The 24,709-nt window shown below is 31.2% G+C and overlaps 2 protein-coding genes across 5 annotated transcripts; both read left to right on the top strand.

Annotated features, from left to right (window-relative positions):
- The first annotated feature begins 3,731 nt into the window (after positions 1–3,731).
- On the top strand, positions 3,732–11,483 carry LOC126664279 (protein ENHANCED DISEASE RESISTANCE 2). Of its 3 annotated transcripts, none has more exons than XM_050356589.2 (21): positions 3,732–4,170; positions 5,748–5,822; positions 5,931–5,984; positions 6,066–6,131; positions 6,218–6,267; positions 6,454–6,581; positions 6,646–6,692; positions 6,771–6,868; positions 7,281–7,376; positions 7,459–7,523; positions 7,615–7,686; positions 7,902–8,048; positions 8,154–8,446; positions 8,570–8,633; positions 8,764–8,939; positions 9,373–9,474; positions 9,610–9,660; positions 9,758–9,901; positions 10,467–10,562; positions 11,071–11,172; positions 11,255–11,483. In XM_050356589.2, exons 1-21 carry the CDS (start codon positions 4,006–4,008, stop codon positions 11,345–11,347), a joined length of 2,184 nt encoding a protein of 727 aa, XP_050212546.1. In that variant the 5' UTR covers positions 3,732–4,005; the 3' UTR covers positions 11,348–11,483. The 3 variants fall into 3 exon arrangements, with proteins under 3 accessions (XP_050212546.1, XP_050212547.1, XP_050212548.1); XM_050356590.2 differs by having other exon boundaries at positions 4,030–4,170; positions 6,080–6,131; XM_050356591.2 differs by lacking the exon at positions 3,732–4,170 and adding an exon at positions 5,146–5,315 and having other exon boundaries at positions 6,080–6,131.
- Positions 11,484–14,395: 2,912 nt separating this feature from the next.
- LOC126664936 (protein-tyrosine sulfotransferase) lies at positions 14,396–20,009 on the top strand. Of its 2 annotated transcripts, none has more exons than XM_050357570.2 (13): positions 14,396–14,706; positions 15,029–15,109; positions 15,226–15,388; positions 15,497–15,568; positions 15,976–16,264; positions 16,597–16,737; positions 16,833–16,937; positions 17,045–17,192; positions 17,286–17,332; positions 17,427–17,504; positions 17,581–17,700; positions 18,382–18,516; positions 19,610–20,009. In XM_050357570.2, exons 2-13 carry the CDS (start codon positions 15,055–15,057, stop codon positions 19,751–19,753), a joined length of 1,497 nt encoding a protein of 498 aa, XP_050213527.1. In that variant the 5' UTR covers positions 14,396–14,706; positions 15,029–15,054; the 3' UTR covers positions 19,754–20,009. The 2 variants fall into 2 exon arrangements, with proteins under 2 accessions (XP_050213527.1, XP_050213528.1); XM_050357571.2 differs by lacking the exon at positions 14,396–14,706 and adding an exon at positions 14,779–14,860.
- Positions 20,010–24,709: the final 4,700 nt, after the last annotated feature.

Here is a 24,709-nt window from a genome sequence, read left to right on the forward strand (position 1 = left end):
TCGCCGATTTTCAATTTAACTGGTTCGATGTACCGGTCTTGGCCCCATTTTTAATCACTAGTTACTATGTTAAATGATCATGAAAAATATACTTATTTGTTAATATTATCTTGTTAATAAATCAAATTAAATTTAATAAAAATATAGATAAAGTTAAATTTTTTATAAGAAAGTATCTTAATATTATAAGCTATTTATGTAAAAGTTTAATAATTGTTTTGATCAATTTATTATAAGTATTATAATATAATTATTTTATTTTTATATATTCTAAAAATTACTATATCATTTAAAAATACTTTAAATGAGTTTTATAACATTTAAAAATGATACTTTTTAATGTGAGAAATATTATTTAAGTAATTAATAAGTTAAAATAACAAGGCCAAATGTCGTAAAAAGTCCAAACCTTTCACAAAAGTTCCACAAAAGTCCTGACCTTTTTATTTTGTCGATTTTGGCCAAAAACTGATTATTTGGTTTCACAAAAGTCCTGACCTTTCAATTTTGTCGATTTTGGCCAAAAATGGATTATTTGGTTTCACAAAAATCCTGACCTTTCAATATATGTGCATGCCACGTAGGCGCCACATAGGCAAATTGAAATCAAATTGAGAGTTGGCCACAATTGAAACCAAATAATCTGTTTTTGGCCAAAATCGACAAAATTGAAAGGTCGGGAATTTTGTGAAACTTTTATGAAAGATTTGGCCTTTTTACGATATTTGGCCAAATAACAACTATATTGAGAAAAGGTTTAAAATATACTTTCTCATATGATAATTTGTTTGAATTCATCAACAGCTGAAAATCAAACCAAACACCTATCCAAAATTTTTTATGGTCTTTAAAAAAAATTAGCTAACAATTCAAATAACTAAAATATTTAGATTTTAGAAGTTTAGTAATAGAAAATTTGATTTTTTTATATATAAATTACTTGTCATATTTTTCATGTCATCTTTTAGTTCTTTTTCATCTATACTATATATAAAAGTACGGGTGGAGAGGGGGACATACAAATTTACCGAATAATCCTTTTCAGTTTACTACTAAATAAAGGTTTTATAGTTATTAGCTAATTAGTTATTTAATTAATCACTATTATAATTAAAGTCCTAATTAGAATAGGTAGCTAAATTATCTCCAATTCCAATTTAGTTTTTAGTATGTAAAAAATAACTAAATTGTCTCCAAATTAGTAGGAATACCTATTTTTTAGTTTGATTAAACTACAAAATTAAAATACTGTATTTGGTTAATATATTATTATTTAAATTTCTATCTTATTATTTTTAAAAATATTATTAATAAAATTAAGTTAATTATTTAATTATGGTTATTATAAAAAGCAAAACAAGAACAAATTCAGTATGGAAAACAATTTAATAACCGAATATATTATATTTACTTTTATAAAAATTCTTAACTAATTTAATATTAATTATAAATAAAAAATTGATATAATTATAATAAATTTACTAATATGTTCATTGACGAGTTACGTTACGAGCCACGTGCATAGCACGTAATGCGAAACTAGTCATTGAAAATGAAAAGAAAAATTAACGCTTGTGAAAAAAAAACAAATTCACAATTTTGACTGAATTTTATAAAGCAAATTACCATGTGAAATTTTAAGTTATAAATTATCGGTTTTACCTTTTTTAAATTGTTCATGTGAGATAAATTATCAATATTAAACAAATAATTTTGTTATCTTAATGTATAGATGTTAAAAATTAATACTATAATTTTATTTATTTAATTTTATAAATCAAATTATTTACTTATAAAATAAAAGGATTGTTTTTCAAATACTTGTTTTTTGTTTTTGGCAAAGTATTTATACCATTTTGGCCCTTTTTTTTTATTTCCTACACTACCTAATAAGCTAATTTATTTACCAAAGATCTCCATTATATAAAAAGTCTTATCTCATTTTATGTTAAAATTTTACAATAGCTATTTTTTTTTCTCTCTTCTCTCTTAAAGTTCTCTCTTCTTTTTTTCTTCTTTTTCGTTTGATTTTCAGTTTGTCTTCTCCGGTTACTTTTCCGTTCGTTTTTCCGTTCGTCTACTTCCGATGGATTTCTCGTCGTTTCCCGTCGTTTTTCCGTTCGTCTACTTCCGATGGATTTCTCATCGTCCCCGGTCGTTTTTTCGTTCGTCTTTTCCGTTCACGCTATGGATTTCTTGACTCGTTTTTAGATTTGTGTAATTTTTAGGTTTTTTGTAATGATTTAAATATTTGGTAAATAAATTATTGTAGATTTATAATTTTTTTATAAAATTGTCCCCATTATTCATATAATTATTTATTTTGTCTTTATTTTATTCATAAATTTGTTTACTACTACTGATTTTGTAAAGAACAAATTGATTTATGGTGTATTTGTAGTAATTTTATAATATATATTACGTTTTAGTGTATTTTTGGTGTATTTAAAGTGTATTTTTGCCATTTTTTAGTATATCTATGGTGCATTTACAGTGTTTATGGTGTATTTGCATTATTTATGGTGTATTTGCAGTGTTTTATGGTGTAGACCACAAAAACACTACAAAATGCCATAAATACACTATATATACACTATATATACCGTAATCTTACACTATAAAAAACACCATCAAAACACTATATATACACTGTTGTTACACTATAAAAAAATAAAAAAAATTCTAGAAAAAAAAATCTATATAAAAAAAATTAACACTAGATATACACTATATATACACTAGACATGTTCATGGGAAGGGCTCGGGCGGGCTCGGGCCGGGCTTGACTTTTTTAAAGACAAGCCCACGCCCGCCCAAGCCCGGTTCAAGCTTTAAATATACTACCCAAATTCGGCCTTAATGCACTATTTTTACGGGCTCGGGTGGTTGGGCGGGCTTACGTTTTTTTCTTTATAATATTAGAAGTCCGAGCCCGCCCATAAAAAATCGGGCTTTTTTCGGGCTCGGGCCGGGTTTGGGACCAAAAATTGGTGTCCAAGCTTGGCCCTAAGAGGACGGGCCTGGGCGGCGGCCGGATAGCCAAACCCATGAACAAGTCTAATATACACTAATTTTATACTATAAAAACAATATATATACACTATTATTACACTATAAAAAAAATAAAAAAAATCCAGGAAAAAAATCTATAAACAAAAAAAGTATTAAAAACTGAAAAATAGGGTTGTGCAATCGGTCGGTTCGGTCGATCGAACCGAAAAAAACAAAAAACCGAAATTGGAAACCGAAAAAGGTATTTTATGAAATTAAAAAAAAAAGTATTTTTTCGTAAATAAAAAAGTCAAAAAAGAAAATTAAAATTTGACAGATAAAAGTGTAAATAAATTATCAAAACATGTATTTCAGAAAATTACCACTAAAATAAATCAATAAGAAGATAAGTTTCAAATAAAATAATACTAGAAGTCATATAAAAATCTTTAAAAAATCATTGTCCATAGATACATTTATGGATAATTAGGAGAAAAAAAAAGAAGGATTATTACTCTATTATTATTATAATGGGATAAGAGAAAGTGTAGTAAAATACGAAAAGAAGGGTAAAAAGGTAATTGAAAAACATAATAATATTCGCTGCTGTCAATCTTTGTCTCATTCTTAGTATCACCGTTTTCAATTAATTTAAATTATATATTTTGTTGTTCTTCATCTTCTTGCAGTTACTTTATCAGAGAGAAACAAAATCATAAACAAAAAAACAAACCAATAAAAAAAAAACCAAACCAATTTAATTTAATTTTTATTAATCAGTTAGATTTTAATTTGCATCTTCATTTCCCACCCACTATTCGAAATTGCAGTTAAAATTAAATAGAATTCGATTTATTTCGTCGAAATTCGCCTCTGCATCCCTTTTAAAGAAGAGGGATCAGAGGAGAATAATCGTGTATTATATATATATGTGTGATAAATTCACAGTTTCAAGAACTCAGAGAGAAACAACTGGGTATTGGTTAATAATATTTAGAATTGTTTTTGTTAGAAATGGATGTGATTAAGAGAGGAGAAGAAGAAGAAGAAAGAATGGAGGGGTGGTTATATTTAGTGCGGTCGAATAGAATTGGGTTACAGTACTCAAGAAAACGTTATTTTGTTCTTCAAAATCATTTTCTTAAATCCTTCAAGTCTCTTCCTTCTTCTAAACATCAGGTTTGTTTATATACATTTACATTTCTACTGTTTTTAAGATTGTTTGTCTTAGTGTATGATCTGGTTATGTTTTTTGTTTTTGATGGATCAATGTGTGTCTGGGTTTTTGTTTTTAAGATTGATTTTAGTCACCCTGCCAACTTTTGAGTATATGGGTGTGGCATGCAATGTGTTTTTTTTTTTATATATAGGTTATTTCATTGTGGATGCAGTTTTCTTTTTTAATGTACACATTTAGAGGAACAGTGTAGTGTTGATTGTTTGTTTTTGGGTTGATTCTGGGTTCTATTTAGTTTTTTGTTTTATTTCTGTTTTAGTTTGTACTTTCATTCTGTTTTAAGTGAATTGAATACAGTGGAGTAGTGACCTTAAGTTTGAGCAACTATATTAACTGTGATTTTATTTGTGAATTGTGATTGACAATGGTGTTTGCTGATTAGATTGTGTATTAGTATCTTATATTTTTTATCGATTTAATCTTACGCGAAAATTTAGATTCCGCGGTTTGCTGTAGAATTTGTTTTGAATTGTGTGTATCAGTCTGCTTCCTGAGGAAATCATATACCATTGTAACTTTCTTAAGAAAAAAATTTAAATGATTCAGACTTAACCTTAATGAAAGCAAAAGTGGTTCTATGTCGCAGCTTTTACTTTTTTTTTTTTTGCCTTTCATGCTCATATCCTTTTTCTATCAGCTTTTAAACAATGGAGGGGTGCTTTTATTTTGGACATAGCTGATTGAGTTTCACCATGAATTCGATTCAAAGAACTATAATGTTCCAATATATTGTACCAATGTTTCTGTGTCAGGAATTGTTCTTTTGCTTTATTATCATACGTCGTTATCGCTAGTTTTTATTGTCTTTATTATGTCATTTTATTAGGTGTATGTCATCATCTTGCCTTCAATTTTTATTTGTTGATGTCTTTGAATGCATAATAAAAAGCAATTGACTTACTTTAAAAATGATCCTTCACATGAATAATTTAGTCTTCTATTTTAGTGTTATTCTAGATTATATATTTTTATACACACGCTGAATATAGTTAGAGATGCATTTCAGGTGAAGGGGGGTATTTAACAATTATAGGACAAAGATTATACTATTTGCATCCAAGTTCCAGGATCTTGGGTAGTTGGTTAGGTTGTGTATCAACCAACTAAGTATACACTGTGTCATGCGCATTTTGGATGTATTTACACTTCTGTTTGAAATATTATGAATTGTAGACATATGCGTTGGAAAAAAAATCCAAAAATGCAAATAGATATATTAGTGAATTTGAGGAAATTGTTCAGTAGATATTTAATTGCATTCATAACATGATAATATGATTGTTGACTATCTTTTCATATTTTTTCATCTTGGTAAAGTGTATAGATGCATGATATGGTTGTGATTTTATAGATTTGTATGCTTTCATATTATTTTAGTGCGTATCACTTGGCCTGTTTTTTATGAAATTGCTTTGGTTATAACTGTGTGGTTGTTTTGGAGATCTCAATAATACGTAGATGAATTTCTGCATGTGGGTCACCACTGATGTTTTGATTTAACTTAAACTGTTTCCTGCAGGATCCTGTTCGAAGTGCAATTGTAGATTCCTGTATCCGGGTCACTGACAATGGGAGAGAAAGTATTCACAGAAAAGTATGTGAATAATATTCCACTTGCCTTTGCTATCAGCATCTTTTGTGTTTGTGTTTGACCTTTAAACTGTCAGTTTAGTTATAAGGATTATCGTTTATGGACTTGCAGGTGTTTTTCATTTTCACACTCTATAATACTTCTAATCATAATGATCAACTTAAGGTGAGGTGACAATTCCCTATTAAGATTTTAATATGTAGGTAAACTCTTTAATGTTTAATTTACGAAATCTAAACGTTATAGCTTGGAGCAAGCAGCCCTGAAGAAGCAGCAAGATGGATTCAGTCTATTCAAGAAGCAGCTTTGAAGGTTGAGTATTGCTCGAATTTGCTTTCTACAGTCTGCTTCTATGTGTGAGAGGGACTTATTGACTTATTGCCCGTATATATTTGCAGGGTGGTCAAAATGTTGTTGCCTGTCCAAAGAGCAGTTGGCAGTCCTTTAAGTACGACAATACTATCTATCACTCGTCTTATTTGATATCTGCTTGCTTTTATCTTGTTTGTTCACTTATTTTATGTTGCACAGATTCAACTTCAGTCTAACATGTTTGTAGCGCAAGCATTTTTATACAATCTAAATTATATGTCCTGCAATTATTTTCTGACTTTCATTACATCTGTGCACTCAGATTGACTGGTTCAAGTCGTGTAAGCCACAACAAACCAATGGATTGGACACTTTGCTCATTGATAAATAGTGATACAGTGACTGATGTTATTGCACCTTCGCCTTGGACAATTTTTGGGTGTCAGAATGGTAAGGATGAAGTGAATGCTTTTTGATAATATTAATTGCGTGCTCACTAATTGAGTGTCTGCAGGTTTACGTCTCTTTAAAGAAGCAAAAGACAGGAATTCTCATGGGAAGGTAGGTCAATTTTCACAATTTATCAGTTTTTACTTTTTAGTCATAATTACTTTATTAAAATGTTACATTTTGTGACAGTGGGATGATCATCCTGCAATTATGGCTGTGGGTGTGGTTGATGGAACTTCAGAAGCCATTTTTCAAACTCTCATGTCTCTCGGTCCTTCCAGATCAGAGTAAGTTTTGAGTGCTGACAGTGAAGCTTTCTTTTGGCATGCTTGGTTGGTCAATGATTTTATGTGTCAATGTGGTCATTAAAGTACAAAACTACAGTTTAGAAGGAAATAAATTACATGTTTCCACCTTTGTTTTCATGGAAAAGGAGAATTAATACAATGGCTTTTTTGCAGAGAGCTTAACAATTAGAGTTGGAACATTATTACCTTGCATTTTAAGATATGTAACCTTGCTATTAGGTTCCCTGTGTGCAAGGCGTATGGAAACTCAATTGGCATTAATAGATATCTAGTAATCAATATTGAACTTTTATTCATTAAGCATCTTCCTTTCTTCTTTAATCTGCTGGAGAATTTAAATATGGACATGTATTTATATGTTCTTTTCTTTTCTTCGTTTATTGACTTGCAGATGGGACTTCTGTTTCTACAAGGGTAGTGTGGTTGAGCACCTCGATGGTCACACCGATATTATCCACAAGATGTTATATAATGATTGGTTGCCTTGGTGAGATCAATATCAATAATTTATTTGGCTCTTCTTAGTGCAATGGCTTAAGAGTCTGAATTGTATGTCATAACACTTTCAGGGGAATGAATAGGAGAGATCTTTTGTTGAGGCGTTACTGGAGAAGGGAAGAAGATGGAACATATGGTAAGAATCCTGTGGAGAAAGTAATTAATCATGATTTTTACTAACAAGAAGGTTGCTTGATATTTTAAAATTTGACTATTTTGTCCCGCAGTTATTCTCTACCATTCTGTCTTTCACAAGAAGTGTCCACCCCAGAAAGGCTATGTTCGTGCGTGCCTTAAAAGTAATGTATGCTTGATCATTTGCAAGTGAAATTGACTTCTTAAGTTTCTTTATGTGTAGCATCTTCATCTCTCTAATATGTTCTAATCTAAGTAATGGGAGTAGTTGTCAGTCTTGTATTTATAACACTTGGAAATCCTGAACTCATCCACATTCAAGCGGGTCGTGTCAAGAGTCAAAACTTGTTGGATGATAACTTTTTGAATTCTCTTGCAGGCGGTGGATATGTTATTTCTCCTGTAAACCAAGGGAAACGATCTGTTGTAAAGCACATGCTTGCTATTGACTGGAAATTCTGGAAATCGTATATACGAACTTCATCAGCTCGGTCTATTACCATTCGAATGCTTGGCAGAGTTGCTGGTAATCTCAGCTGTTGATAAATCTATTTAAGCTCTTCCTTTTATGTTCTTTGTGTATTATGACGTTTCTTAATTTTAGTAAGACAAACTTGTGTTGCATCTGCAGCATTGCGAGAGTTGTTCAGAACAAGACTAGGAACCTGCCCCTCTGACTTTTCATCAGGCGAGTTAGCAAGAAACAGTAAGCTGCATCAGACTGAAGAAATCAGGAGGATTGGTGACGGGAAGACTATAGAATATCGAAGCGAAGAATTTGAAAAAGCACCTTCAGAACATGCCAGCCTAGTAAGCTTGAATGATGCTACTGATGAGTTTTATGATGTTCCAGAACCCTCAGATCAAGAACAATCGCCAAATAGCTGGAGCTATGACTTTGGCCCTGAAATTTATTCTCAGCAGGTATTACCAATCCTTATTTCATCTTACATATAAGAAGTTACTAAGCAAACAAGTCTTTCTTGGCCGGAAAACTTAACTCTTGCTCGAGTTCTTACTGACGTTTTTCTTGACTGTGAGTTGTAGGATATTCGGCAACCCAGGTTATCCACTGCTGCTGGTTTTGTGAAGAAATTGCATGATCTAGCTGGTAAGTTGGTTTGGGTGAACAAAATCTTGAGATCATAATCTGATGGTCAACTGTTTAAGTTCTTCTGTCAGATGGGATTGCACGATTTATTGTTTAGTGAAATTTAATGATGTTTAGAATTCATCTATAGTTCAGAAGAAGGGTTATGTGGACTTGCATGATATGACGAGAGAAGACAGTATTTCGTGCTGCTATGGAAGTACTCTTCCTAAAGACCCAACTTGTACTACGCTTTCTAGTTGGACAGTAGCTGATCCTTCTACCTTTTTAATCCGCGGAGAGAATTATCTTGAAGACCAAAAGAAGGTATGATTGTATAAATCATAGTTAAATGATATAAAGCTCATAATGCATAACATGTTTCTTCTGCCCACAGTTTGTATAGGAAGCAAACTGGTCAATACTCCAGCTCAATTGAACTAATCTTGATTTTGAGCCTGCTTTTTGTCTGATATCGATATTCATGGCTTCATATGTAGTCTTCCATTCCTTTCTTGCATGTATGACACCTGTTATTTAAAAAATCACTGGCCATGTTTAAGTTCCTTTCTCGGTTTTCCAGGAATGTAAAAGATTCAACTTCTCTGTAACATAAGTTGCAATACTGACGAATTTAGTACAGATTATAGACACATCTACTATATTAACAGATAGCATACATTAAAACAAATTTCAGTTTCGGCCAATTATCTTTGTCATTCTGATGATATTGATATTCTTTGCTGTTTTTCTCTTCCAGTTTAAGGCAAAAGGCACGTTGATGCAAATGGTTGCAGCAGACTGGCTTACATCTAACAAAAGAGAAGATGATCTTGCGGGACGACCAGGTAGCATTGTTCAGGTAAATTGTATTCTCTTGCTGTTAAATTTGAATATTTTATACTCATTAGATCTTACGAAGTTCAGCTATTCCCTCTCGCATCTCTGACATGATTTTTGTAACTGGTAAGATATTTACTCTTCTTTTCTTTGGCAGAAATATGCTGCACATGGTGGACCAGAGTTCTTTTTCATTATAAATATACAAGTAAGTTTAATTTTTTAATAATCTACGAAGTTTTGATTGAAATGACAGTTTCATATATGTTCTTGCTCAATTGGATAATTCATTTTACTGGAAACAGGTCCCGGGTTCATCTACATATAGTCTTGCTCTATACTATATGATGACCACACCTTTGGAAGATTCACCCTTGATGGAGAGATTTGTCAATGGGGATGATGCATTTAGAAATTCAAGGTTTAAGCTCATACCTTACATATCTAAGGTACCCTCACTGATCTTTAAGTAGAGTCGATTCAGATTTCTGTTGTTGCAAGTTTGGATTTTTTTTATTGCTAAATAGAATAACTGTAATACAAGTGAGACATTTGCAAAGCATCTACTGTATAGATTTAGCTATTTACTAGGAAATTTAGTTGTTTTCCTATTTTTTTTGTTTCTAGTTAGGGGTGTGCGAAAACCAAACCAATCTAAAAAAATCAAATCAAACCGATAAATTTGGTTCTGGTATTATTAAAAAAAGTCAGTTGTTCGGTTTGGTTTAAAAATTAGTTTTTATTTTACGTTTTGGTACAAACCAAATGAATTGACCGGTTTGGTTTGGTTTATTATCAATTCGATTTGGTTCGGTTCGGTTTGAACGAAATGCTCATCTCTAGTTCTAGTAACTTTAATGTTAAGAAAATGGTGAACTGCGTTTATCTCTATTTTCACGAATCACAACTGTACATTTCCTTTTACCACTTCATTTAAATGTTTTTTGTGAAATTGTTTAAACCCGAGCTTCATTTTGATCCTAATTTTAAGCTGCGACCTTTTGTTTTTTTCAGGGTTCATGGATAGTTAAGCAGAGTGTGGGAAAGAAAGCTTGCCTGATTGGGCAAGCACTCGAAATGAATTATTTTCGCGGAAAGAATTACTTGGAGGTAAACTCGCAAGAATACTTTTCTCCAAACTTATAAAAATGCTCGGTTCATCTTTGTGCGTCCATAACTGAATCTAGAGGTGTATTGAGCTGAACTGGAATGGAGTTGAAATATTGTCAAGATATATTTTATGAATTCGAGCTTGAGGTCGGTAGAATAACTGAGAATCAATCTTGAGTCGGCTCGACTTGTTCGTATGTCCAAAAAAATTAATTTTAGTTTAAAACTAAGGATTTTATTGTATATATGTACAATTACTAAAGGCATGTTAATTAGTCAAAGTTTAATTAAGTTTGAGAGTCGAGCTGAGTATTTTGGTGTTTGAACCTGAATCGGCAATTGACTTGAGTAGCTCGAACTCAAGCTCGAATCGATTAATATTGAATCGATTTAAATATTTTCCGAATCAATCCCGAGTAACTTGCGGGTTTGTTCAATCCGATTTAAACTTCAATTAAAACCGTTGAAAGTGTTCTCATGATAACCCGAACTTGATTATTCTTTTCAGCTTGGGGTTGATATTGGGTCATCGACAGTTGCGAGGGGCGTGGTCAGTCTTGTTCTTGGTTACCTCAGCAATTTGGTTATTGAAATGGCATTTTTGATTCAGGTAAAAGGAAATATATTTATAGTCAAAATTGAAATGGTTAATACTTTCCGATCCCTTAAGTGGTATCTTTTTTCTGATGTAGGCAAATACACCGGAGGAGCTGCCGGAGTATCTTCTCGGAACGTGTCGGCTTAACCATTTGGATGCTTCTAAAGCAGTTTTATTGGATTCATGATGATGTTGGATTGAAAACTAACTTGGAGTATCATTCTTTAATTCAATCTATGATGTTGTATATATTATTGGATTGGAAGTTTATAGCCAATATTGTAAAAATGCTATTTCAAGTTAGTGCTTATTTTTCTATCTCAGCTCTAAATTTCTTTCAGAAATGCAGTTAGGATGACAAATAAACACAAAAGTTCATGACCAACATGTTTTTGGCTTAATATATGAACCATGCAAGTCACACAAATATTTCATTGCGGCACAAATTATGGCATAAATCATGGATGGTTTGAGAGTAGATAGTTTATATTAGGTCATACACGTAAAATTTCTTATGTATACAAAAAAATTATTTTATGTTTACACTAAACACAACTAGTCAAATTAATTATTTAATTCTTTTTAAATTACATTTATACTAATTGACTCCCCAACATCAACTCTTATAAAAATCATTAATTAACCAAGAGAATAGTTATTAAATTTAATTTAATTAAAGCTTAAGTCAAATTCCAGATGATAGACGTAAAATCTCTTATGTTACAAAATAAAAAAATATTTTACTTTTAAACTAAACACAACTAGTCAAATTAATTATTTAATTCCTTTTAAATGGTATTTGTATTAATTTACTCCCCAAAATCAACTCTTATAAAAATCATTAATTAACAAAGAGAATAATTCTTAAATTTAATTTAAACTTGAAAGCCGTCGTGAGTAAATTATAGTCAAACTCAAAATTGTATCGAAATCCTTAATTCAAATTCATATAATATTTTAAATATTAATTTTCAAAATTCGGATTACTAAGTTATTTCAAAAAAATAAACAAATAATTATTAAAAAAACTCTTAAATTAGATAATCTTTACTAGGGGTGTGCATGGTTTGGTTCGGTGTGGAGTTGAACTTGCCAAAACCGAACCAAACCATCCCTAAATAATAAAAACCAAACCACCACATTCGTTGAGCGGTTTTATCGGTTCAGTACACCAAAATTTTGGTTTTAACCGTCCGATCTGGGTCATCAAACCAAAATTTTTAACAAATTTAAAATTTTAAAATTCAACTTACAAAGCATTCTACATTTAAAATTTTGTTTACAAAATTACAACCAAAGTTATAAATTTAAACTCTGGGACCCAAAAAATTACAGCATGTGTTTAAAAGGCAGGGCAAGCAATTTGCAATGTGTTTAACTTTACAAAAAAAAATACAACTATAAGGCTTATAACAAATTAGTAAGGTATAAACCCTTTACATAAATCTGCTTCAAATATAAGCCTCTGTACAGCTGCTTCAAAAATCTGCCTCTACATAAATCTACTTCAAAAAAATCTTTACAAGTCAAACCTACAAAACAGATTAAACAAGACAATTAGACATTCAGTATGCAATTGTTGCATATGTATTGGTGTAAAAAATTAACAAGAAAGTCTCAGACTTCAAATATTTTAAGTCAAATAGCTCAACTCTGTTAAAAAGTAGCAATGTATGTCACACAATTAATGGTCAAACTAATTTCAGATTTTAAGTGGAAGCTTTCATCATAGCTCTAATGTTTAATGATAAATTAGCGCAATACATAAGAGACATTAGAATCAGAAAAGCAAAAACAGATCCCATTAGGCATCAGCAATGTCAAATGCTTTAAAAGCTCAGATTATAGATATGTTAAGCATAAAAACAAAGACCATAAAATGGTGGCACAAGTTAAGTGCCTCATCATTTACAGTCATTTGTATCCGCACTTGGATGGTGGAAGCATCATCATGACCATTATTAAGCATAAAAACAGAAATCAAATCAAAGTCAGCAACATATTGAACATGTGAACCTATGCCAAACCGGATCAAATACACCCCCACCCTTGCCCACTCTCACACGCTTTTAAAACACACTCTCCATAAAAAAAAGGTAAAAAGTCTAAAATAATTCTTAATATTTTTAAAAAAAATTCAAATTAGTACTTGAAGATTTCCAAAATAGAAAAATAATTCATACAATTTCAAAAATTCATATATTATATAATTTATTAAAAAAATCTAGGAATTTTATTTTACTTTTTTCCATCTTTCTACCTCACCGCCGCCACACACCAATGAAATCTGCAGTCGCCCTCATTTTTATCACCGTCCAAGAAGGAGCGGTGATCCTCCTCGTCGGAGAAGGAGCAATCTACTCCTCCTCGTTCCATCCTTCTCGCCGGAGAAGGAGAACAACTTCTTTTCAGACGGCGGAGAATACGGAGGCGACAATTTTCGGTGGGAGGAAAGAGGTCGGCGTTCGGACAGCTAGAATGGAGTGGAGACGCAATCGGAATGGAGGGGTGAATTGATTCGGTTTTGGATAGTAGATAGGGGTGATATCTCACTCTCTTTGAGTGTTTTTGATTGATTTTGCAAAAGTGTAAATTTGTTTGATCCACTTTCATGACTTTGGGCTATTTTGATATTTCGTGCCAAGTATGAGGGGATGAATTGATCCTTTGTTCAATTAAAGAAGAGAAAAGGGTTATTTATAATCCTAAAGTTTGTTTCTAGAATCAAGCAAGCTCTTAGTGTTTGCAATGGTTTAAATGTGCCTCTAGCGTCTTAAAAGTGAACAACCAGTCCTCTGTTTTGATTTATAAATGAGACGTTGAGGGCATGTTTGTCGCAATTGGGGGGCTTAATTGTTCATTTCTCAAGACGTTGGGGGCATATTTAAATCTTTTCGGATTTTAAGAGTTTATTTGATCGTGAAATCAAAGATTAGAGGCATAAATGGTCTTTTTTTTGTTAAAAAAACTAAAAAAGGTCATTTAGTAAATAAAAAAAATATGAGATGTATATATGTTAAAAAAAACAGATTACCGCTGCAATTAAGTTGCAAAACGAGATATCCTACAAACTTTCCTCCAAAATAAGGGGGCTATTGGACCAGTATGGTAATTAAAAAAAATATGGCTAAATCAATTTTTTTAATTCCATTCCTTTTGTAGTAAATTCTATACTAAATATTCTTTTTTTTTTGGATATGATATGAATTGTTATTTTTAATCAATAATTATAATGTACTTCACTTTGTAACAGCTGAATAGCTCTCCAGATGAGCTTTTTACTCCGAATATTTCATAAACACAAAAACAAAAACAATTCTCTGAATCTGTTGTTCATCTGCTCACTTAACAACAACCTGACAACACAGATTCAGGGAAAGAAATGAAAGCTAGACTACTTTTTTCGTATCTGTTTGGCTAGCGAGAAAATCATTAGGAAAAATAGATATTCCTGGAAAGTTGCGATTCCGGTTTTGGTAGTGTGGGACCAAACACTGTGTTCAACGATATTTATGAGCACGAGATCCCTTCACTCGATACACACAGGTTTACCCCACTATTTCTTGTTTCACTTTATTTATTAATTTTAACGATCATAATTAGTGTTAATTTTGTTCTTTTATAAGCCTAAGTTTACTCTCTCTTTTTTACTTCTTTATCATTTTTCTCTCTAATTAGGGTTTTGTTTGCTTTATTTTAGGTAATCTACCTCTTTGTTTGTGTTACTTGTTTTATCAATTTGATTATGAGTAGCTGTTATTAGTTTTAGAATTTTAGTAAAATTTTATGTTAATGACTGATAAAATGCTATATAATTGAAGTTAGTTAGACGTATCGTAAATAATAATTGCATTGTTTCCATGAACAGACTTTTGGAGTAGAAAATTGAAGTGAATGGATCCTACTTTGAGGTGCTTCATTATGCTGTTGATGCTACTTCTTGAATTTGGTATGTTAAACAATGTATTTGCAGTTTTCGTTAATTTTTTAATTTTCGTCTTTTATCTGTTATGAGATTTGGATTGATAGAATATTACTGGTTCTCCTTTTTTTTTAAATAAATAGCAAGTGCGTCTTCAGCAAATGATTTTAGCCAATGTGAAAAAGTTGTCAAAAATTGGGCAATTGCTTCTCTTGAACAAGAAGTTAAGGATAACAAGCATGTGCTCCGCGATTTGTTGTTTTTCCTTCATGTACCGAGAACTGGAGGTCGCACCTACTTTCACTGGTAATTTCTTCATTGTAAAACACTAAATGTAGAGGGTAGAGTTCTTTTTCCTTTCCACTGCTGTGACATTCACTTATGCTTTCTGCTGTTATGTTGTATTACCTGCAGTTTCTTGAGAAAGTTGTACCCTAACTCTCAGGAATGTCCCCGTTCATATGATAAGCTACGTTTTGATCCAAGGTATTACTGGTTTATTTGCTCCTACTTATTTTGGCTTAATATAGGAGATGGCTGTTAAATTTGATGACTGATCATTCTGAACTAGAAGTAGAAGGCTAAAGTGTTTCTAAAAATCCATTTGTCCCTCTGCTAAGGAATCTTTGTTTGTACTATCAACTTGTACACTTCTTGTCTGTCAGAACAAGAAGTTTCAAGAGTTTGCATGTAGGAAATTTCTTCTGAGGTATTAGAGCTAGTTTTTGCTGTAAATTTACAAGGGGTTGGTAGGCGAGGGAACAGTATTTAAACTTTGTATCCCCATTGATTAAAAAAATTAGAGAGAATGCTTTGTTGCCTTCTATAACTTATTGCTATAGTACGCTACTTGCTTTAGACATCTAATTTATGTGGATTTACTACTCGTGCAGCAAACAGAAATGCAGATTGTTGGTTACTCATGATGATTATAGCATGATGTCCAAACTTCCCCAGGAGAAAACTTCAGTGGTGACCATACTTAGGAATCCAGTTGACCGTGTATTTAGTACTTATGAATTTTCAGTTGAAGTGGGTGCTAGGTTTTTGGTGCATCCTAACTTAACTTCTGCCACACAAATGGCTAGCCGGTTGCGTCCTAAAAATGGTGGAGTTAGTACGCTTGATATATGGCCATGGAAGTACTTGGTTCCATGGATGAGGGAAGACGTTTTTGCTAGGGTAGGTCTATCTGTGATCTGCTGCTTTATTTTTCTTCTTTGCTAATTTTTGTATATTCACATTTCAATTATCTCCCCTCATTTTTTCTTTAATTCCTATTTCCACAAAGGCAAGCTACTTGCACTTATTGGGTTCTTTTGGAATAACTGATATAGAGAGTGAACCTTATGTTGTTTATAAAATTTTGGTCGTTTTCAATGAAGAACTCTGCTCTCTATTTTTATGACTTTTTTTTATCTCTCATTCTCTCTGTAGTTCCATAAACCTGCACTTTTGTATTCTGCACTTTATGTGTTACGTTTCATATTTATGTGTTTTCTCTTTGTTCACAGAGGGATGCTAGGAAACTTAAGGGCATCAATCATGTGAAAAACAAAGATCCTTACAACATGGAAGAAATTGTTATGCCATTACATGAATATATTAATGACCCTATAGCTCATGATATTATTCACAATGGAGCAACATTTCAGGTCCTTACCTAGTTTGATCATATTGCATGATGAACCTTATTATTCCTTGTGGCTACTTTCAGTATTCTCTTTTCCTTTACCGGTTTATTTATCAGGTTGCAGGATTGACAAACAACTCTCGTTCTGCGGAATCTCATGACGTGCGCCGTTGTGTACAGAAATTTGAGATTCTTGGAGAACATGTTCTGGAAGTTGCAAAGGTAATGAAGATAGGTTTTCCATGTTGATGGCAATATTGTCATGATAGTGTTTCTCTGATTATTTCCCTCATGGTTGTTTTCATGTTAGATACTTGTAAATCTTGCAGAAGAGGTTGGATGAGATGTTGTATGTTGGTCTCACTGAGGACCACAGAGAATCTGCAACTATGTTTGCAAATGTGGTTGGTGGACAGGTGATTTCCCAAGCATTAGCATTGAACTCTACCATGGCAAGTCCAGCTGATGGTAAATCAGGTTAGTGTAACAAGGGTCCTGTTTCGCGCTGTAATTTTATGCTCTAGTTACTTATTCCATTCCCAGTCAATTTCTTTTCAACTTATGATACAGAGCAGAGCTCCTCAAATACAGATTCTGAGCCCAGCGGTGATCATCAGGTGAGTGATGGTGAGCCCTATGCATTTAACATAAGAGATTGCAGACTCGTACTAACAATGAGACATGATGATCCTCCTATTTTTTGTGGAACAGAATTCCTCAGGCCAAAAGCTAAATGAAATTTCTTCTATGGAGAATCCGGATAGGAAGAAAGAAAATGGAAGGGACTCTGTAAGTGGATATAGTTGTCATTTTGTTTTCTTTAAATAAGAATGTCCAAAATGAATCCTCTTATACTTCGTGTTAGATGACTGTGAAGAAACTAATGGATGCTTATGAAGACTGCATTTCTAGTTTGCGTAAGACCCAGGCACGCCGTCGTACCACTTCTTTGAAGAGAATAGCTCCAGCAAATTTTTCTAAGGAGGTACAGTTTAGTAGTATACGTTTCCCTCCATTATTTACACATACTTTTCCTATTCCATATCATAAGTATATTAGTTTTTCAATGCGTGGCTAATTTGATTCATAGCTAAACATTGCTTTCTTCATGGATTTGTAAATTAAGAATATCATAGGGTGTCGTTTAGTTGGTTGATCAGAGACAAGAAAAATTGCACAGACCACCTGAAATGTTGCTAAATGTTATGCTTTACTTCCACTCCAGTAGTACATCGTAGACCATGTTAGATATTATTGCCTTTTAGGAGGGTACACTGATATTTCTCTTCATTACTCTAGTGAAATTCAAAATGGAAATCGCAAATCTTTTCATTACTTTTTGCATCTTTTTCACGAGTACATTGACTCTTTTATGAACCATGTGGATTATATAATTGTTGGCTATTCCCAAATTAGTATTTTTTTTTGTTTCTGTCGAACCCTTTTCGATATACCTCCCTAATAACTCGAACCATACTTTTCTCAGTACAGACCTATCAATTTTTCTTCTATAGGTTTCTATATGCGTGCTTACTTAATTGAGGCTCATGTTTTCTGATGAAGTTAAACACCTTTACAGAACTTTTTGATGTTGGTGCATGCATTTGGATAATGTAGCAGTTACCTCCTCTTAGTTGCTAACTTCAGAACGTGTGAAATTTCACAGGATCGACATCATGTTCCTGAGATGGTTCTTGAGCAGATAAGATCACTGAACAACCTGGACTTGGAGCTTTATAAGTATGCTAAAGACATCTTTGCAAGGCAACAGAAACGTGCAGTACAAAAGCTTACAAGCACAGTAAGTATCTACCTGTCAAGGATACAATTCACTTCTATGCATTTCTATTAGCAATATTGCCTATTTAATGGTGCCTGTATGTTACGAGACATTGACAAGTATGTATCTTGCTTTACTCGAGTATTAATTCCCCCTTTACTTGTAGGTGATGGAAAATTAACACTTATCTGAACTTTTTATCAAATTGCCCCTTGAACTTGTCAAATTTTTATCAATTACAACAAAGGTTCATTTTGCCCCTCCAACTTGGGACAAAAGATCAAAAAAGTCAAAGTTCATGGTTTTTGACAAAAAATTCCCTATTGTCAGTTTTGGATCATTTTACACCCTAAACTAATGTCAAGCTGACGTCATTCTTGATGGTCAAAAGTGTAAAATGGCCTAAAATTAACAAGTTGTGGGTTTTTTTTCTCTAAAAACATGTATTTAAACTCTTTTGATCTTTTGTCCCAAGTTGAAGAGGGGAAAAGAATTGTTATCAATTAGATCAAATTAAATGTCATTGATGGCTTAATTGATAGAAGTTAAATTCAATTTAGCCCCTCAGCTTATTTTTAGTATAAATTAGTCTATAATTTTTATTTTATTTTTATAATTGGGGAGGAGAGCGTTTGTGGGAGGAATTAAATCCACGACCTTGACAGAGTGTTGCGCGTCGCCTATACCATTTGAGCTATCAAATAGAAACTTCATAATAATTAGGTATCTTGCTTTGTTTCTTTTCGAAATGTTTAAATTTTTCAATACATGATAAGTTCTCTTATACTTGTACCTTCAACTAAAGAGAAACCAAGAAGTTACGTGCAAGAAAATGTGAACATGGAGAGAACAATATACAAACAGGTTTTGCTTAAATTTACGCAATCAACTTTCCAATGCTTTTTGTATATTCTTTGATTATGACCACTTTTCGTACTATGTCAGGCTGGAAAGTCCTGCTTGCTTAGGTTTCTGGTTGTGTTTTAATTTCTGCAAATTGAAAATGAGTGAGGGAGGGACCAATAATTTACCCTCTTTGGCCCGCCATATTAAATGCTTTAAGCAAGTTGTGCTTTTATGCCTGTTGTTGCAATCTAACATACTAAAATTACAGGAAGGATTTGAAGGCATATTTAATGGCTCAAGCATCATTGCGCTGTGGAAAACCATTTCGTTGATAGTGTCGGTTGTTTTACTCTCCGTTATCCTTCTTCTCTTTGTAAATGCAAGAAGAAGAACATCAAAAGTTAAGATATGAATACTGCTTATCAGAAAAAAAATATATATGAAAATGATTTGTCTACGGGTTGTAGGGGATTAATCACATGCAAAGAAAATTTATATAGTAGATAGGAAAGTAGAGGATCGGCTTGATTCCGATTTTGGTTCTGGTCGAGCTGGTTAGGGTTTAGTCATGGATGAATTGATTTTTCTGGTAGGGATCACATTCCTGATAAGATTGAAGGTGGCACGTTCTGTATCTGCAATATATAATATTCAAGTATTTCACATTCTATTCGGTGTTCAAGTATTTGGCGTTCACATGCCAAAAAGTTCCTTACCAATTTGAAATCATAGTTTATAGCCATGGCTGGGCTGTAATCAAGTTGGGTTGAGCTTACCATTGTTCAATTTGAGCTTGGCTCTAAAATTTGAAGGTTGAAATTTAATTCAAAGTTTATAGAATTTTATTTTAGGAGTTTGAGCTCGAGCTTGGTTGAATAATTAATAACTGATTTGACTAGGCTCAACTTCATTATTTCTATAAACATTTTAAGATTAAAATTTAGTAAAAGATGAGGATATTATGCTAAATATATATAATTATTAAGGATAAAAAATATAAATAATTTAAAGCTTGGTTAGGCTTGTGTCTATTGAGTTGAGTATTTTAATATTCGAATGCAACTCGACAATTTGCATGAGTAGGTCGAACTCGATCCAATTAATACTGAGTCCATCTTGGGTATTTTTAATATTAATTTTTAAGTAATTTGCGAGTCGACTTGATTTGGTTAATATCCGATGACGATTCAATTGCTAATAGAATCGTGAATTGGTAATAGATCAAAGGTAGTGAACAGTAAACTTGCCGAGTCTTATGTATTTGTTGATAAATCTTCTTCATTCACAGGAGGCAGGTGGAATTCTGAAGTTTATATAAGATGGTAACATAACAACAATATTTGATTGTATCAAAGAAATTAAAACATCAGAAATTAGAATGGAGTGTTTAATAATACCCAACTTTGACAGCAAGTCAGCAACAGTGAAAGTATGGAACACATAAAAAAAAATACTTATGAAAAAATTTGACTAATTTTTGGTCATTTTTATAATTTTTCCAAAATAAAATGACCCTACCGACAATATGTATGATTGAACTTGGAAGGTAGCCTATTAACTGAAGTGGCACTTTACTGTCAAATGAATCAGCCTCATATTATTTCATTAATCAAACTAAATTAAAATATCGAGTTGAGTTGAAATACTATTATGGTCGAATTAGATTCAATTTTAAATTTTAAAATTTATTTTGAACTCAATCGAATTTTATTCTAGAAGTTAAAGCTCGAGCTTTATAAAATAATTGAAATTTAATTTGATTCAGTTCAGCTCGACTATTTGTATAAAATTGTAAAGATCAAATTTAGTATTAAAATAAAAAATATTATTTTAAATATATAGTTATAAAAAAATAAAAAAAATTACATAAAATTCAATAAGGTTTAAAATTCGTCAAGTCGAATATTTTAATATTTGAATTTAATCCAATTGCTGAATTGGGTAATTTGAATTCGAATTCATCTCAAAATTAATTGAATCAACTAAAGTATATTTTAAATCAATTTCGAATAAATCGCAATCAAATCATTTGACTAGGTTACATCTCATGACGATGAAACTATATTTCTAACTCTATTTTGTCACTAAAATTTAGGCATCATATATGGAGTAGAATGTATGTTCTAGTGGCATAGAGAAGAAAACATTCCTGTTCTTTCTCACCAAAATTGATTTTGTTTATTGCTCATTATACGATAAATAGTGGATCACATAAAATCAACCCATGCCTTCAACATTGATGTTTCTTCTTGTTTACTATCAAAGATCAATCAATTATTATTATATCCAATATTTTCAATTTATACTAATAATAATAATAATAATATGAAGAAATGGTGAATCTTTTCCATATTAAAAAACATGGTATAAATATACTACTAAAAATTAGAGGAAAAGATAAATTTAGAAACTCATTGATATACTTAATTTTGTAAAAGTAATCTTATTATTTTTATTCATTAAAACAATAACATGAAAAGGGTTAAACAAAAAATTAAACCATGAATTTTAGCGTGTTTTTACTTGCAATATAAATTCTTAAAAATGCAAAATCGGTCATTACCTTTCATGTTTTGGAAAATTGAAATATCGAGCTACAGATATAGTTACCTCCGGATGGTACTTTCTTGGAAAGAGTGATAGAAAAACAGATATAGTTAAAAGCGTTCATTATTCAAATTGAAATGGAAAAAGTTCATACATGCCTTTTACTGTATTGTTTCAATTTTTATTTTACTCAAAAGAAAATTCAAACATGAAACAATTTAAAGGATATATTTGAATTTTTTTCTATTTCAATATAAATAAATTGCTACGATTAAAATTAAAAATTGAAAAATTTATTAAAATGAATTTTTTTTTTAAAATGGGACCATAAACGAAAAAAGTCAATAAGTTATGATATTTTTAAATGATCGAACTAAAAAAATACCTTTTTTGAGTTAGATTGTGATGCACAACGAGGGGCTATCCTCTCTCAAATAATAATAAATACTCCTTAAATATGTTACGAAGGTAAAATTATGAATTCTGATTTTTCGGATGCACGACAATAACTTTTTCACTAAACTATATTCTAATGTGTCAATTATTCGTTCCCACTCTTTTGTATTTAATAAAGTTTATTATTTTCACTTTCATTTTCTACTCAATCAAATACAATATAAACGAATGATTATTATTTTATTTTTATCCCATTTATGATCTTGATTTTAATTTTGAACTAAATAAATACCTAGTGAAAAATGAATAGATCCAATCTTTCTAAACTTATAGTGTATAAAATTTGGTTAGGAACAATGTTTTCCATGTGAAGGCACATGATAAATCCGGTTGGATGTACTTCCTTTTCGGCATAAAACCATCAAATTTACTTACCAAACAAAAACAATAAAACAATAAAATAATAACAATCATATAACATGATAATTAATTATTTATAATACTTAAGTGTTGGACCCTGAAGATTTGATTAGTGGGTCCAATTTTTATAACATCCCAAAAAAATAAAATTGATGACAGCAAACTCTTAATAATAATCAATCGTCGGTGCTATCTTAAATCTTGACATATAAATTATATTTGCATACACACCCCTCAATTTTCTACCCACCGCCACTTGATTTCTCACGTTTGCTTGATTATTTTGTTTCTCTTATGTCTCCAATTCCCAACTTAAATAAATATCATGTCACATGTTTTCTCTAAGGATTTCAATCTTATGTTATGCTACTACATGCCTATATAGGTTGACCAAGATCTAAATCTCCATGCTAATTAAATTACTTTAATTAAAATATATTTTAAGTTTGCATTATTAGTATCATGTACGATTGTGTTAATGTTATTATGTGTATGTTTGGTTGAACTATTGAAATTGTCGTATGAAATTTATTTAATAATTCTTAAATGGATCAACGTTGATTTGATTGGTCCAATAAAAATATACTTGTAACCGCTTGATGAGATCTCAAATATGAGCGCCGATTTTATTAGAAGATGAATTTTTTACTAGACGTCGACTCTTTCGCTATGAATTAGTTTGATGAAGTTTGAGATACCACAATTGCATAATTGCCGTAATATTAAATTAAAAATTAACTTTTTTAACAATAAAAATGTACTAAATATAACGACGGTGCTATAAAAAGTATAATAAATAGTTAACGTTTTAAAAAGGTTATAAAATTAAATTAAGTTTAACCATATATAGTTTATTAATATATTTATTCATCAATGCAATTTAAAATTAAATTAAGTTGGTTAGAGTCCAACTACAAAGGCACAAATAAAGTATTAGAGATGAATCTTGATGTTTAAGCATGAATAATTAACTTTTAGTTGGATCAAGAGACTAAACTTAGAGCTACATGCTACTAAATTAGTTGAAATTACAAGCAATTGTGTATTAATTAATTGGACTATATTAAGGTTAAGAAAACCAAGAGCATTTGACTAAAGAAACGGAACTTGGTAATGTGCTAGTGGAAGCGTTAAGCATCATGTTAGGTGATTAAACCAATGTTTTAAGAACTAAAACTGACTGACCGATTCAATCGGTTCAACCATAAACCAAAAACCGCACCAATTAAATTTTCCTCTTAAAACCAAAAACTAAAAAATATTAAGAATGAGCAATTCATTGAACCAAGTGAACCATAAAAAATAGTTCATTTTTATAAATTTAATTATTATTATAATTATAATTTTAATTATTTTTATTTTTTTAAAACGACAAAAGTTCATACTTTGAAGATTTTTTTTATTAATCCAACATTAAAATATGCTATAATAGTTGTAATGTATTTTTGTTTTTTGATAATTTTGGGAGGGAGAGCGCTTGTGGGAGGAATCGAACCCACGACCTAGCAGTTTGTTGTAATGTATTTTTGCTAATTATGTTTGAATAAGAATATCCGCAACATTGTTTCCATATTACTATATAAATTTTAAAAATCAAATTACAAATTTGTTTTTCTTTAATTTTATGGAAAAAAAAATAAACTATCACAAAATGAATATAATATTTCATTAAAAATGATAAAATAAAATTAACTACATTTTAGTATATAGGTTCAATTTTTAAAATATTTAATTAAACTAAAAGAAAGTAGTATAATTTCATAGTAAAATAAAATAAAATTTATCCAAATCCGAAGATAATTACAGATGACAATTAGTGAGTAACCACGGGTTTTATTGCTAAAAAAAGGATTTTGACTGGCTAATCATCGGAGTATATATTCAAACAAACAAAAAAACAAAAATGGTATTAAATTATTTAAAAAGAAATAACAATTGTTTTCCTAAATAGTAACCCAGATGTACGGTGATAAAACCATCATCACACACAAAGAAATTATGAACC

Source organism: Mercurialis annua, linkage group LG1-X (genome assembly GCF_937616625.2).
Source record: "Mercurialis annua linkage group LG1-X, ddMerAnnu1.2, whole genome shotgun sequence".
In the NCBI taxonomy this organism is placed as follows: Eukaryota; Viridiplantae; Streptophyta; class Magnoliopsida; order Malpighiales; family Euphorbiaceae; genus Mercurialis; species Mercurialis annua.

What these genes read in the sequence shown, in the direction of transcription:
- LOC126664936 (XM_050357570.2), top strand. Translation starts at nt 15,055, where the DNA reads ATGGATCCTACTTTGAGGTGCTTCATTATGCTGTTGATGCTACTTCTT. An exon ending in ACAATGGAGCAACATTTCAG is followed by an intron (nt 16,738 to 16,832) that starts GTCCTTACCTAG and finishes TTTATTTATCAG; the next exon opens with GTTGCAGGATTGACAAACAA. An exon ending in ATGTTCTGGAAGTTGCAAAG is followed by an intron (nt 16,938 to 17,044) that starts GTAATGAAGATA and finishes TAAATCTTGCAG; the next exon opens with AAGAGGTTGGATGAGATGTT.
- LOC126664279 (XM_050356589.2), top strand. Translation starts at nt 4,006, where the DNA reads ATGGATGTGATTAAGAGAGGAGAAGAAGAAGAAGAAAGAATGGAGGGG. An exon ending in TCATACCTTACATATCTAAG is followed by an intron (nt 9,902 to 10,466) that starts GTACCCTCACTG and finishes TGTTTTTTTCAG; the next exon opens with GGTTCATGGATAGTTAAGCA. An exon ending in GCGGAAAGAATTACTTGGAG is followed by an intron (nt 10,563 to 11,070) that starts GTAAACTCGCAA and finishes TATTCTTTTCAG; the next exon opens with CTTGGGGTTGATATTGGGTC.